Raw genomic sequence first — 15,091 nt, forward strand, 5'->3', positions numbered from 1 at the left:
TTCTGTTATGTCCGGAACCGCGCTGCTGCTACGGTCGCTGTTTCGAATCCAGCCTGGGGCATGGATGTGTGTGATGTCTTTAGGTTAGTTAGGTTAAGTAGTTCTAAGTCTAGGGGACTGATGACCTCAAATGTTAAGTACCATAGTGCTTAGAGCCATTTGAACCATTTATTATGTCCCATCTGAATAGGCTTGATGCGGGGCGCTATACTTCACAACCACATCGTGATTTTAGCTATCTAATACTCGGGTTGGATAGAATTTGGCACGATATCCCTCTGGAGGACATCCAAGTACTTTATCAATCAATGCCAAGCCGAATAACTAACTGCTTGCATAAGTGCCAGAGATGGACCAAAGCATTATTGACTGGCTCAATTTTTGAAGCTTTTTCTTTTTGAATAAACCATTCAATTTTTCTGACATTTTAATCAGTTGTTGTTTTTATATGTAGATCACAGATACTGATTTCCATTCATTTCAGGTAATTACTTCATGGTGCGTCGCTTCACGAGTTCATTATTCCAAAACCTAACTGCCTGATGACACTAAACAATGTGTTGTTTTGGTAAGGGATGTACGTCTACCAATTGAGGCACTGAGAACGGTAAGGGTCTACAGCATACCCGTACTGAATTTAAAATTGCGGCATATATCCATGCTCCTGGCATGTGTAGACATCATGGCGTGCATTGTAAGTTTTTTGCCTATCGTGTATATGCATTACAGTTTCCGGTTTGCTGTAGGTAAACGTTCGTCCGTACCGTGGAAGCCACTTGCTGACGTAATACCCTGTTAGGTATTTAATTTGAAAGTACTTTTCATATGTTTCACAGTTGCAATTTTATCGTATACAAAGAGAAAAATGTGAACCATCTGTCAGTTTTATTCGCTGATCATCGATGTATATCAAGAAAAGCAATGGACCCAGAACCGGACCCCATGTCATTCAGATGTCTTTCTTCTTTGTTGATACCGGAGAACATCTTACACTTTGCTTTCCAAATATAAGGGGACCCAATGTTAAGCTTTTTCTCTGATTCCACAATGATCCAGCTAATGCAAAAGTAGTTAATAGTTCGTCAAATCTAATGCTTTCGGTAAATCAACGAAAATACCTACTGTCGTACTAAGGTTCAGTGCTGTTTGTGCCTCGCACACAAAAGAATAAATTCCATTTTCTGCTGACGGTCATTCCTGAACCTAAATGAGATTGTGACAAAAAATAGTATATTATACACTGAAGAGCCAAAGAAACTGGTATACCTGCCTAATATCGTAAAGAGTCCCCGCGAGCACGCAGAAGTGCTGCAAAAGGACGTGGCATGGATTCGACTAATGTCTGAAGTAGTGCTGATGCGAATTGACACCATGAATGCTGCAGGGCTGCCCATAAATCCGTAAGAGTACGAGGGGGTGGAGATCTGTTCTGAATAAGTGTTTAACGTTAGAAGAGTGTTCCCGGAGCCACTCTGTACCAATTCTGGACGTGTGGGGTGTCGCATTGTCCTGCTGGAATTTCCCAGGACTGTCGGAATGCACAATGGACGTGAATGAATGTAGGTGATCAGACAGGATGTTTACGTACGTGTCACACCTCAGGGGTCCCATATCACCTCAGTTGCACACACCCCACAACATTACAGAGCCTCCACCAACTTGAACAGTCCCCTGCTGAGATTCAGGGTCCATGGTATTGATGAGGTTGTCTCCATACACGTGCCCGTTCATCCGCTCGATACAATTTGAAACGAGACTCGTCTGACCATGCAACTTGTTTCCAGTCATCAACACACAAATGTCAGTGTTGACTGTGAAACGTCCCCTTTGAACAATTTATACACAACTGTGCTTAACCTGACACACAATATTTTTAGCGCAACGCAATCTGACTATCAAAGATCCCTGCAAAAGAATGGCCCTGAGTAACATTAAACTATACCTTTCAGAAATCACTTACCTAACAAAAATCTTCGTTACTCGAACTACTGCAATACAGCGAGCGCCACTACTGCCAGCTAAATAAAAGATTCAAACTACGGAAGGCACTAACTACTGATAGAGATAGTTAGCAAATGAAAGATATTAATAGAGAACAAACACTGTATTTACCTTAATATCATCAAAAGTCATAATATATGTAATTTCAAAACTCCGCCATCTCTCTCCTCACATCCACCACTGCTGGCGGCTCACCTCTAACTGCGCAACGCTACGCGCTGTTCACATCCAGCTCCCGCTGCCCAACACTACAATGGCAGACAACAATGCAAACTAGCCACAGACTGCACACAGCACAGCCAGTGATTTTCATACAGAGAGCGCTACGTGGCGGCGGCGTTACCAATATAAGAACCTAAACAGCCTACTTACATAGAGAAAACATAAACAGCCTACTTACATAGAGAAAACATAAACAGCCTACTTACATAGCCCCATTGCTCCCGACAAAAAATTTACAAATTGTTTTGGGCAGTGGCCAATAATGATTTGAAAAAATTTTTCATAATTACAATAACAAAGATATCAAATGCACACACTTATTTATACAATGTTGGTCAAAAGCTAAAATTTTCTCACAGTCCATAAAGACAGTCCTGATTATTCATCATAATAGTAATTACAGTTTTTTTTTCACAAAGTCTCATTACTAAAAAAAATTGCACACAGAAGTAGTGGATTTCCATGCAGTCTTGAAGAAGTAGTGTTGTCCTTCCAACGGAAAGACAGTGCTGACTCTTGACATGCTGACAGGTAATGGGCCACAACAGAGCAACCCCACAGCAGAGTCATTCGATGTTTTGAAGAAGATTGGTAGGTAGGTCATCACAGAGCAGACCCACTGTAGTACTGGTAGAGGTTACGGTATTGGTGAGTCACCAGATGTGCAGACCCACTGTAGTCCTTGTAGAGATGGCCAGCAGCCATCTGTTGTAACTGTGCGGGTGCACAATCACCATTGAAGAGTCTTGTAGTTAATATAGCAAGTCCATAACCACCACTTGTGCACTCACAAACTTTTTGGAGTTGTCCTTAGAACCAGCAATGCTGTTATCCAGTCCCTTGCTGAATTATTAACACACGTGCAAACACTAACAGTCCCTACTTCTCACACATTGTCCATATACTATGACCAACAGAAACGTGTGCAGTGAAATGAAACTTACACGTTAATAATATGATGAACTGGTGTCAATTACAATTTTATAACATGAGAATACAATTACAAAGGTACAAAATACATCATTAAAAACATAACAATACAGATAACATTTGTAGTACAGGCTTTACAACAGAATAGAAATAAACATATACATCAGTGTTACAAAAATAATGACATAAGTACATACATAAAGATCAGAATAACTTTTGAAACATCACCTTCACATATGAGCAACAAAACAGAATAAATAATGTCTCAACATCTTTACAAAGTAAATAACATATTATAAATGCAATTTATATTTGAGGATAACAGTATTCTTCATCATAGTGAATGTAGCTGAGTATTAGAAAAATTCTACAACATAAGTCTTACCAGATAAACATATAAAGACAGGAAGAACATAATTACACACGGGTACCCAAACACATAGTGGGATAACACAAAACGAAAGGACAGGGTTTGTTTCATTGCAGTATTTTGCAAACAAAACTTTCTTTGCTTCTTGGAGATCTCCCTTCATTCATCATTATTCCCAAAAGTCCTATCTAAGCCTGCCTTCTCTATTCTGTTCACATCCTCTGTCAAAAATAGTTTTTCTCCACTGTACAGTATCCTTTTTTTTTTTTTTTTTTTTGCCCAAACCATTTTCATATAGCTTCTCAATGCATTTCTTCCAATTCATTGCAACTCATTCTCTTATAGGCTACCCCCTCTTAAGCTAACTTAAATCTACTGAGCTAAACTAAGGGACGAGGCAATGCAGCAGCACATAACAAAATAACACAAACAGCAATGCAAAAAATTGGAAAATTGCAAAGCAAGCTACAGTAAATCTAAATTACCAAGCAATGCAACATTACAACTAATATGAGCCAATGTGCAGCAACAAGAAAAATAAGTCAGTAGTAAAACTAGCTTAACAGAGTAACACAAAGTCAAGTTCAGTAACACTATGCCTGGCAAACAGCAGCAACTTATACCTAAACATGACATAGCTCAAGCAGAAAAACATATTACAGTAAAAACAACAATGCAGAAAAGGAAAATGTATATTCACATCTTAATGTCTATGTAATTAAAGTGGTGCACCACAAAAACTTATTGTAAAAAAAATATTACCATGTACTTGAAAAGAAAATTATGTGTTACTGTTACTAGTTCCTTCTTATTGTTCTTTCCTTTCCAAGTGCTCCTTTTTTAAAGAATGTGGATCATAAAATAATTATTTAATAGATCTGTTGACAGAAAGTGTTCACATTAGCAAATGCGTTTCATTTTAAACATAAACAGCCTACTTACATAGAGAAAACATAAACAGCCTACTTACAACTGTCCCAGGCGAGGCGAAAGATTTGTGTCGACCAATCATCAAGAGTAGATGATTGGGTCCTAGGCTACGAAAGCCCATATCGATGATCTTTGTTGGATGGTTGGCATACTGACACTTGTTGTTGGCCCACTTTCGAAATCAGCAGCAGTTCGCGGAAGAGTTGCACTTCTGACACGTTGAACGATTCTCTTTAGTCGTCGTTGGTCCCGTTCTCGCAGGGCCATTTTTCGCTCGCAGCGGTGTCGGAGATTTGTTGTTTTACGGGATTCCTGAAATTCACGGTACACTTGTGAAATGGTCGTGCGGGAAAATCCCCACTTCGTCGCTACCTCGCAGGTGCTGTCTCGTGCGCCGACTACAACACCACCTTCAAACACACTTAAATCTTGATAACCTGCCATTGTTGTAGCAGTAACCAAATCAAATGGCTCTGAGCACTATGGGACTCAACTGCTGTGGTCATAAGTCCCCTAGAACTTAGAACTACTTAAACCTAACTAACCTAAGGACATCACACACATCCATGCCCGCGGCAGGATTCGAACCTGCGACCGTACCGGTCGTGCGGTTCCAGACTGTAGTGCCTTTAACCGCTCGGCCACTTCGGCCGGCAGCAGTAACCGATCTGACAACTGCGCCAGACACTTACTGTCTTACATAGGTGTTGCCAACCGCAGCGCCGTATTCTGCTTATTTACATATCTCTGTAGTTGAATACGAGTGATTGTACCAGTTTCTTTGGCGCTCGAGTGTAAATGGATTTTTCAGAAACCTTCGAAACAGTGGTAGCAAATAAATTCGTCGCTAACTGTGTAAGTAGGCTGTTTATGTTTTCTTATAGGTAACGTTACGTAGCGCTCTGTATGAAAATCACTGGCTGTGCTGTGTGCAGTGTGTGGCTAGTTTGCAATTAATAAGTGTCTGCATTTGATATTTTTCTTACTGTAATTATGAAAAATTTTATCAAATCATTATTGGCCACTGCCCAAAACAATTTGTAAAATTTTTTGTGGGGAGCATGGGGGCTATGTAAGTAGGCTATTTATGTTTTCTTATTGGCAACGTTACGTAGCGCTCTGTATGAAAATCACTGGCTGTGCTGTGTGCAGTCTGTGGCTAGTCTGCATTGTTGTCTGCCATTGTAGTGTTGGGCAGTTGGATGTTAAGAGCGCGTAGCGCTGTGCAGTTGGAGGTGAGCCGCCAGCAGTGGTGGATGTGGGGAGAGAAATGGCGGAGTTTTGAAATTTGTAAGACTGTATGTCATGAACTGCTATGTATATTATGATTTTTCAACACTATTGAGGTAAATACATTGTTTGTTCTCTATTAAAATTTTTCATTTGCTAACTATCCCTATCAGTAGTTTGTACCTACAGTAGTTTGACTCTTTTATTTAGCTGGCAGTAGTAGTGGTGCTCGCTGTATTGCAGTAGTTCGAGTAACGAAGATTTTTGGTGAGGTAAGTGATTTGTGAAAGGGACAGGTTAATGTTAGTCAGGGCCATTCCTTTGTAGGGATTTCTGAAAGTCAGATTGCGTTGCGCTAAAAAATATTGTGTGTCAGATTAAGCTCAGTCCTGTATAATTTTTCTAAGGGGACGTTTCAACTGTCTACATTACCTGTATGTCCCTTTTCACAGAGTGTAGTGGTAATGACGCGAATACGAGCTACGGTAGGGCAACAGCGGCGATGGGCCGCTCGCGGTGAATACGCGATCGGCGGCTGCGGGCCCGCGCGGTCCTGCCACGGCCCTCCTTGGCGCCGGCACGCCGTATTCATCACTTAGGGAGGTGCCCGGCCTGACGCCCCATCAGTTACCGGCTACATTTCCAAACAGTCACGCCCGCTCGCGTCCATCCGCACGTCGGCCGTGATGGATCGCCGGTCGAGCGACAAGCTCCCTGACAAAGGCTGATAACAACGCGTCTGCGGTGCGGCCACCGCGCGTCTGCCGCGTCCAGCCTCACGCCCACCACCAGCGGACAGTCTTATCTCGGCGGCTGAGCGCTGCGCGGCCGTGGCGAGCCGTCACACAGTCAGTTCTGCTGATACGTTACTGGCCGCAGCTGGGCGGACAGAACGTGTAAAAGCGCTTTACTTTAGCATCTTATGTAAGACTGCGTGATCTTTAGAGGAAAATCCATTTTGTAGTCCGATTAAAATAACTTTGTGGAGGTCATAACGCCTAGCTATAGACCTATTTGCGGTACACATGTAGTGTAACGGAATGGATGGTGTCTTGAAGGGAGGATATAAAATGAACATCAACAAAAACAAAACGCGGATAATGGAATGTAGTCGAATTAAGTCGGGTGATGCTGAGGGTATTAGATTAGGAAATGAGACACTTAAAGTAGTAAAGGAGTTTTCCTATTTGGGGAGCAAAATAACTGATAATGGTCGAAGTAGAGAGGATATAAAATGTAGACTGGCAATGGCAAGGAAAGCGTTTCTCAAGAAGAGAAATTTGTTAACATCGAGTATAGATTTAAGTGTCAGGAAGTCATTTCTGAAAGTATTTGTATAGAGTGTAGCCATGTATGGAAGTAAAACATGGACGGTAAATAGTTTGGACAAGAACAGAATAGACGCTTTTGAAATGTGGTGCTACAGAAGAATGCTGAAGATTAGATGGGTAGATCACATAACTAATGAGGAAGTATTGAATAGGATTGGGGAGGAGAGAAGTTTGTGGCACAACTTGACCAGAAGAAGGGATCGGTTGGTAGGACATGTTCTGAGGCATCAAGGGATCACCAATTTAGTATTGGAGGGCAGCGTGGAGGCTAAAAATCATAGGGGGAGACCAAGAGATGAATACACTAAGCAGATTCAGAAGGATGTAGGTTGCAGTAGGTACTGGGAGATGGAGAAGCTTGAACAGGATAGAGTAGCATGGAGAGCTGCATCAAACGAATCTCAGGACTGAAGACCACAACAACAACAAGATGTAGTGTAACGACGTAAATTCTTTGTAAATGATTTTCTTTCGATATATGACCATGTGTATACTTCGTCACCTACGTCAGTTACATCCCATTTCAAAATTATTTATATTCTTTTTAAATTGTCACAGAATGGTTCTTGAACGAAACTGTAAAACATCATTTGAGTCGTATGCACAGAATTACGTCACTCGGGTCAATTGGTTTGCGTAAACTTTTTCAATTTTAGATGTCGTTTGTTTCTCGTCAGAAATTATATTGATACACTCTATCTTGATTTAATCGATATTAGAACCACATTGAATAAACTTTGAGATTCAAAGTCGCGATGAACACTGTCAAAATTCAATAATCTCGTCAAATATATTATTAATTCATTCACATAATTCTTCATAAATAAATCCTCGGAACACGTGTTTCAACTTAGTAGCATCCACTGGTTTATTATCTTCCTACATACAGACGTGAACCTGAGCTTTGACAAGATAGGACTAACATTTCAAATAAGATTAAACTTCCTATGATATCATTGTTGTACAAAAAAATTACATATTCTCATTTGTCAATTTTTAGAAGCACGACGCAACAACTCGGTTCCAGGATCTTCTGTTGCTCTTTGACTGTCGACCCGCGACGTATAGTGGCCAGCAACTTTCTCTCTGGTCGCGGCAGCGAAGATGCTGTCTCCGTTCGTTGCGCCGCCCTCTCCGTACATGAAACATAAAAAAAATACAAAACTTTAGGCAATTCACAACCATTACAAAATATTACAAAAATACATAAACAAAAACTAAATTAAACTTATATTCACCTGCAAACTGGGCTGACACTGGTGGATGGGTGACGCTTCAATTTCGTCCCACTACACACTACGATAAAAATAAGGAGTGAACATTATAGGTACCAAGTTTTTCATCTACACTCCTTAGGGACAGTTGTAACCTCCCCACAAAAAATGTTAAATGAAAATGAAAATGCAAATGTGCCAAGTGTAACCTCCCCAAATAAATGTTTATATTTAAAATATGAAAATGAACCATATGTAACCTTCCAACAAAATTAATAATTAAATGAATTTTTTAATATTGTAACCTCTGAACAAAATTGGTTCCCATTTATAGTCTGTGTGCAAAAATGCATTCACATTTAATGTTCACACAAAATTCTTTTCTCATTTTATATCAAATTCGAAACAGAAAAATTCCTAAACACCAAAATAATAAAAAGTTTTGTAACCTGATGAATTTTATCAGGACAGCAGCGCTGCTCTTCGGCACTGTATTCTGAATAAAAAAAAAATTCTTACCTCAATAAAAACTGCAATTATATCTGCTCTTAATTAGATATTTTTCTACACAGCTTCGTGTAATTCTGGCGTAAGTAACAACTAACGACAAACTACTTCTGGTCAGAGATTCTGTCATGTCTCGCCCATCGCCGGCAAAGCATACGTCTTACACAGTAGCTTTTCTAATTAGGTCAACATGACCTTGATATATTGAGGTGAAAGCATTCAGTTAGATAATGCAATTTTAGACCAATTAGTGATATTATACATAACCATCTCCTGCATCGTTATTTTAAATGATTAAGTACGAAAAACAAGAATGCTTCAAATAACAGTGTGTTCTAGTCAGTATAACATGATAGGAAAATCGTCTTCAAAACAGGCAAACAATGAATGTTATTTGACCAAAATACGATGGTTGGAACTTCAATAGCGTCAACTATTTATTTACATCTCGTACAAAATATATACGTGTTTCAAAGTTTTACCGACCTTCAGAACAGTCACCAGCATTGTGTATAACCCGTTGCCAGCGATGTGGAAGTCGTAGGATACTCTTAGCAGTGCCAATTGTGTGGACAGGTTGAGGGGCGCAGTCTATTGCCCGAGGAATTTGTAGCTGTTCTGAAGCGAATGCCATGAAGAGCTTCCTTCAGTTTAGAAATCGAGTTGAACTCACGAGGGCTTAAGCCAGGGAAGGGCAGTAGGTGGTATAGCACTTTGCAGCCCGATCAGTCAGACAAATGAGTAACAGCTTGCACTGTACGTGCTTGAGCATTGTCCTGCAAAATGATGATGGTCAGGTCCTGCAGAAAGTGTCATCACTTCTGTTCCTAAGCTGGTCGTAGGTTGAGTTATAAAAATGAACAGCATAGAGACAGAGATGATGTTACATCCTGCAGGACCTGACCATCATTTTGCAGGAAAACGCTCAAGCACGTACATTGCAAGCTGTTAGTGATTTGTTTGACTAATGGGGCTGCTAAGTGCTACACCACCTACTGCACTCTCCTCGCTTAAGCCCTCGTGAGTTCAACTGGATTTCTAAACTGAAGGAAAACTTCACGGCATTCGCTTCAGAACTGCTACAAATTCGTCGGGCAATAGACCGAGCCGCTAGAACTGTCAACACAACTAGCATTGCTAAGACTATACTACGACTTCCACATAGCTGGCAGCGGGCTATACACAATGCTGGCGACTACTTTGAAGGTCAGTAAAACTTTGAAACACGTATATATTTTGCACTAGATGTAAATAAATAGTTGCCACTATTAAAGTTCCAATCCTCGTACAACAAATAAATCACGTTTACCTTAAAGGAGTTCATTAGAAGAAAACAAGCATAATTAAAACTCGATATGAAACCACCAAGCGTCAGGCAACATGTTTCGGACGAATGGCAGCGAGATTACTTGGGGCAGGCCCTATGCGCTCCTCACCACGTTCCTCCTTTCCTGATCATCTAATACATACATGCCCTAAGGCACAACATACAATCACAGCCTGATGAACAAAGTAAACGAGTAAAAATTTAAATCATCAAATTACACGCTGGCAGCGTGACACAAACAGTTGTTAGAAGTCGCTGGAAGATAAGGTAACTGGCCAAGGCATCCAACCCCACTTACAACTGACAGTAAGGAGGTTCAGCGGCCAGCTAAGATTCAACTTCATATCACGCCACGAGGCGGAAACGGTAAATACTTAACCGTCACCCGGCATGTTGGGTGGGGGGAAGAAGTGGGAGGAGGAGGAGGAGGAGGTGGAGGTGGAGGAGGAACATAGATGGAAGGGAGACGCGAACTGTTGGTTGATGAACTTCACCTACGACTTCACCCACGTTACACGCAAGCTTCACTTGTTGGTATAACCCACCAAAGTACATGCACCAAGATTTGCCCCTGTAAGACGCATGAGCTTGCGGACTCCAAATACACTCCTGGAAATGGAAAAAAGAACACATTGACACCGGTATGTCAGACTCACCATACTTGCTCCGGACACTGCGAGAGTGCTGTACAAGCAATGATCACACGCACGGCACAGCGGACATACCAGGAACCGCGGTGTTGGCCGTCGAATGGCGCTAGCTGCGCAGCATTTGTGCACCGCCGCCGTCAGTGTCAGCCAGTTTGCCGTGGCATACGGAGCTCCATCGCAGTCTTTAACACTGGTAGCATGCCGCGACAGCGTGGACGTGAACCGTATGTGCAGTTGACGGACTTTGAGCGAGGGCGTATAGTGGGCATGCGGGAGGCCGGGTGGACGTACCGCCGAATTGCTCAACACGTGGGGCGTGAGGTCTCCACAGTACATCGATGTTGTCGCCAGTGGTCGGCGGAAGGTGCACGTGCCCGTCGACCTGAGACCGGACCGCAGCGACGCACGGATGCACGTCAAGACCGTAGGATCCTATGCAGTGCCGTAGAGGACCGCACCGCCACTTCCCAGCAAATTAGGGATACTGTTGCTCCTGGGGTATCGGCGAGGACCATTCGCAACCGTCTCCATGAAGCTGGGCTACGGTCCCGCACACCGTTAGGCCGTCTTCCGCTCACGCCCCAACATCGTGCAGCCCGCCTCCAGTGGTGTCGCGACAGGCGTGAATGGAGGGACGAATGGAGACGTGTCGTCTTCAGCGATGAGAGTCGCTTCTGCCTTGGTGCCAATGATGGTCGTATGCGTGTTTGGCGCCGTGCAGGTGAGCGCCACAATCAGGACTGCATACGACCAAGGCACACAGGGCCAACACCCGGCATCATGGTGTGGGGAGCGATCTCCTACACTGGCCGTACACCACTGGTGATCGTCGAGGGGACACTGAATAGTGCACGGTACATCCAAACCGTCATCGAACCCATCGTTCTACCATTCCTAGACCGGCAAGGGAACTTGCTGTTCCAACAGGACAATGCACGTCCGCATGTATCCCGTGCCACGCAACGTGCTCTAGAAGGTGTAAGTCAACTACCCTGGCCAGCAAGATCTCCGGATCTGTCCCCCATTGAGCATGTTTGGGACTGGATGAAGCGTCGTCTCACGCGGTCTGCACGTCCAGCACGAACACTGGTCCAGCTGAGGCGCCAGGTGGAAATGGCATGGCAAGCCGTTCCACAGGACTACATCCAGCATCTCTACGATCGTCTCCATGGGAGAATAGCAGCCTGCATTGCTGCGAAAGGTGGATATACACTGTACTAGTGCCGACATTGTGCATGCTCTGTTGCCTGTGACTATGTGCCTGTGGTTCTGTCAGTGTGATCATGTGATGTATCTGACCCCAGGAATGTGTCAATAAAGTTTCCCCTTCCTGGGGCAATGAATTCACGGTGTTCTTATTTCAATTTCCAGGAGTGTAAATAAATAAAGTGACTTGGCAATTTAGCCCATAATGTACCACAACAAAAAAGAAAAAAACCAAAGGAATAGTGACCCAATGAACGTAATATAAAATTACATAACCCAAAAATTCAAAACAAACAATCAAACCACAATTCTCTGAAAAGTACCAAATTAAAGCTATTAAGTTTTCGTAAGAGTCATACGCTCCTCAGTTATCGTCCGATCACGGAAGTTAAGCAACATCGGGCCCGATTAGTGCTTGGATGAGTGACCGCCTGAGAACATCGGGTGCTGTTGGCTTCCCTTTATTTTTCCGCGCGGGTTAGCCGCGTGTTCTGTGGAGCCTTGCCACGGTTCGCGCGGCTCCCCCGTCGGTGGTTTGAGTTCTCCCTCGGGCACGGGTGTGTGTAATGTCCTTAGCGTAAGTTAGTTAAAGTTAGATTAAGTAGTGTGTAATCTTAGGGATCGATAACGTCAGCAGTTTGGTCCTATAGAACTTACCACAAATTTCCAAATTACGCTCCTCAAATCGCCTGGTCAGACACAGGAACAGGGAACAACAATATGAGGCAGGACTGAGTCGAATGTAGAAGCAGCGAGACACAACCGTGCGCAGGAACCGAAGCAGTCAAAATTATCCCGCTAACAGCGGGGAGCAGGATTAGCCTTTGCGAATGCAGCATAGCCTCGGTACCAAAGCAACTAAATGTAGCTGACGGAGCACAGTGCGGAGAGAAACAGTGCACCTCTTTCGTTTACGGAAGATGCTCTGACAGAAAAACTAGCAAGTCACACGGGTGGTACACTCATGCTCATAAATTAAGGATAATTGCAGAATGTGGTGCCACACAACGTGACACTACACAAAACTAGAGCTAACAGCATAGGCACATAGGGAACACACACGACACAGATCTGTAAGTTCACGTTATTGGTGATAAGTTGAGGAAACTGTCCCGAAACACATGTGCTACAAAACGCCACTGTTTCCTACGCATGTTGAAAGGTCTCTGTTGGTTTCCTTTCATGTTTAATTTCTTAAATCTGTTGTCATTTACGGCATAAATTCCTCTTCTAAATTTACTGTGGCGTTTCTGACTATCTGGGAGGATACTGAGTAGTGGAACGTGTTACTTTTACACATAAACAAGAACGATCTGTCACACTACTTTACCTTAAAACACAGTTTATATGTAATTCATGTCACGCAGTCTCATACGGAACCTACATCCGCTTTCTTTTATACACTGTGTATGATAAGATACTGTCATCCCCCTTCCCTTCTGTGTGAGAGGATGAATGAGCAAATGTATTTGTAGTTGCATGCTTGAGGGTAGCAGACAAGCCTGTCTGCTAGAGAACGGTAGGACTAACGTCGGAACAGGTAGCTACGCTTTCTAAAAGGAAAGAGGTTTCTATCCCTAGTATGGTCCTGTCCGTCCGTTGTCATGTTGGTATAGGAAGCTCCCCTCTGGTCACTTCCGTTTGTATTTGGGAAGCACGCTCGGTAGGAGCGCAGGTCAGTCGGTCCGTGGCGAGCGTCTGAAGTGGTAAGATCTCCGGCTAAGCGCGTGTCTGCTAAGTCCGTAGGACAATGGATTTCTTAAGTTCAGCCTAACTGAAAATGTAATCACCTTTATTTCAGGTTTAGCTCTAAAATATCTAATGTTATCTTAAATTGCAGAGCAGTGTAATTCTCGTGTGAAGTTCAGATTATTTTCCGGTAGTTGCTTTGTCACTACTTTGTGAGTAAAGTGGAACCACGTGTTGATCAGTAACTCTAACTAAGATCAATCTTAAATGCGAATGCTTGTGTAATTATAACGTCTCGTCTTGACAATATTTTTCAATATAGCAACTTTTCTTTATTTTCAACCCACGTGGGGTGTACTTTGTGAGACCAGTACCACGTGCTTATATAACTGTTTGACCCGTCAGGTTAACAGTAAGGCGTTAGTAACCAGTTCGAGGTTTTTCTTTTGTAAATTGCTTTTCGATCTAATTTTTTTTAATTATCAAAATTATTGTGGAGTTACACCCTTTGTATAAACCAAGTTGACCACGTGAAGCAAGTGGTGTAATCATCAAAGTAGCCCTCAGCTATTCTTTTCGCGAAGATTTCACAGAGTTAATATGAATTTAGTATACCAGTGTGTGGTAATTACATGACGGACAGGATTGTGCTACGAACGTATCTTCTTTGGGTGAAAATTTGAATCTGTTGGTAGTGGTTAACTTTCTCTTGCATACGTTTCAACGTTCTTTGTGTGTTGTTTTATGAATGCAGTGTTGTATGCAGTCTCCCGATCTTGCCTCCATATTTGATGTGTTCCGTAACATTGCAAACTCACATTTTCACAGTCCTAAATAAGGCACCAGCTCAGTTATAACTCACGTTTAATATGCTGAAATTTCAATGACCAATGTTAAAATAAATTTCCAAATGTAAACTGATTTATTTCTTTTTATTTAAATTCACTTTTTACATATATATCACCGGTTGTCGTATGACTATTAAAAGATTATAATTAATGTTAGTCTGGTTAGGAATTTAGTAAGCTAGACTGGATACCTGGTGAAACAGTTGCACAGTAATGCAAGGTTAACTTCCCCAGGCAGCTCACAGCTTTTAAACCGCTTTTATTGTCCATCAGTACCGCTTTCATCATAGCAAATTAAAGCATCAACGTTACATTGTACCCCGACATCAGTATGGGATATGATCACAATGCACACATACACAGGCCGCACAACGGGTTGGTATATTATGTATCACGTGGTCGAGCAGCTGCTGGGGTATAGCCTTCCATTCTTGCACCAGTGCCCTTCGGAGCTCCTGAACTGTTGTATGGGTGTTGAACACGTGCAGCGATACGTTGACCGAGAGCATCCCAGACGTGCTCGATTGGGTTTAGCTATGGAAAACAGACAGGCCACTCCATTCGCCTGATATCTTCTGTTTCAAGGTACTTCTCCACGATGCCAGCTCAGTGGAGACGTGCGTTATCATCCATCAG

The 15,091-nt window shown here is 42.6% G+C and overlaps 1 protein-coding gene across 1 annotated transcript in view; it reads left to right on the forward strand.

The window, feature by feature from the left end:
* Positions 1-682: 682 nt before the first annotated feature.
* The window catches only part of LOC126142539 (ionotropic receptor 75a), a 179,127-nt gene continuing 164,718 nt past the window's right edge, over positions 683-15,091 (forward strand). The window contains exon 1 of the mRNA XM_049915288.1: positions 683-694. Within this exon, the coding sequence (XP_049771245.1) occupies positions 683-694 (12 nt within the window). The remainder of the gene's footprint in view (positions 695-15,091) is intronic.

Source organism: Schistocerca cancellata, chromosome 1 (genome assembly GCF_023864275.1).
Source record: "Schistocerca cancellata isolate TAMUIC-IGC-003103 chromosome 1, iqSchCanc2.1, whole genome shotgun sequence".
In the NCBI taxonomy this organism is placed as follows: Eukaryota; Metazoa; Arthropoda; class Insecta; order Orthoptera; family Acrididae; genus Schistocerca; species Schistocerca cancellata.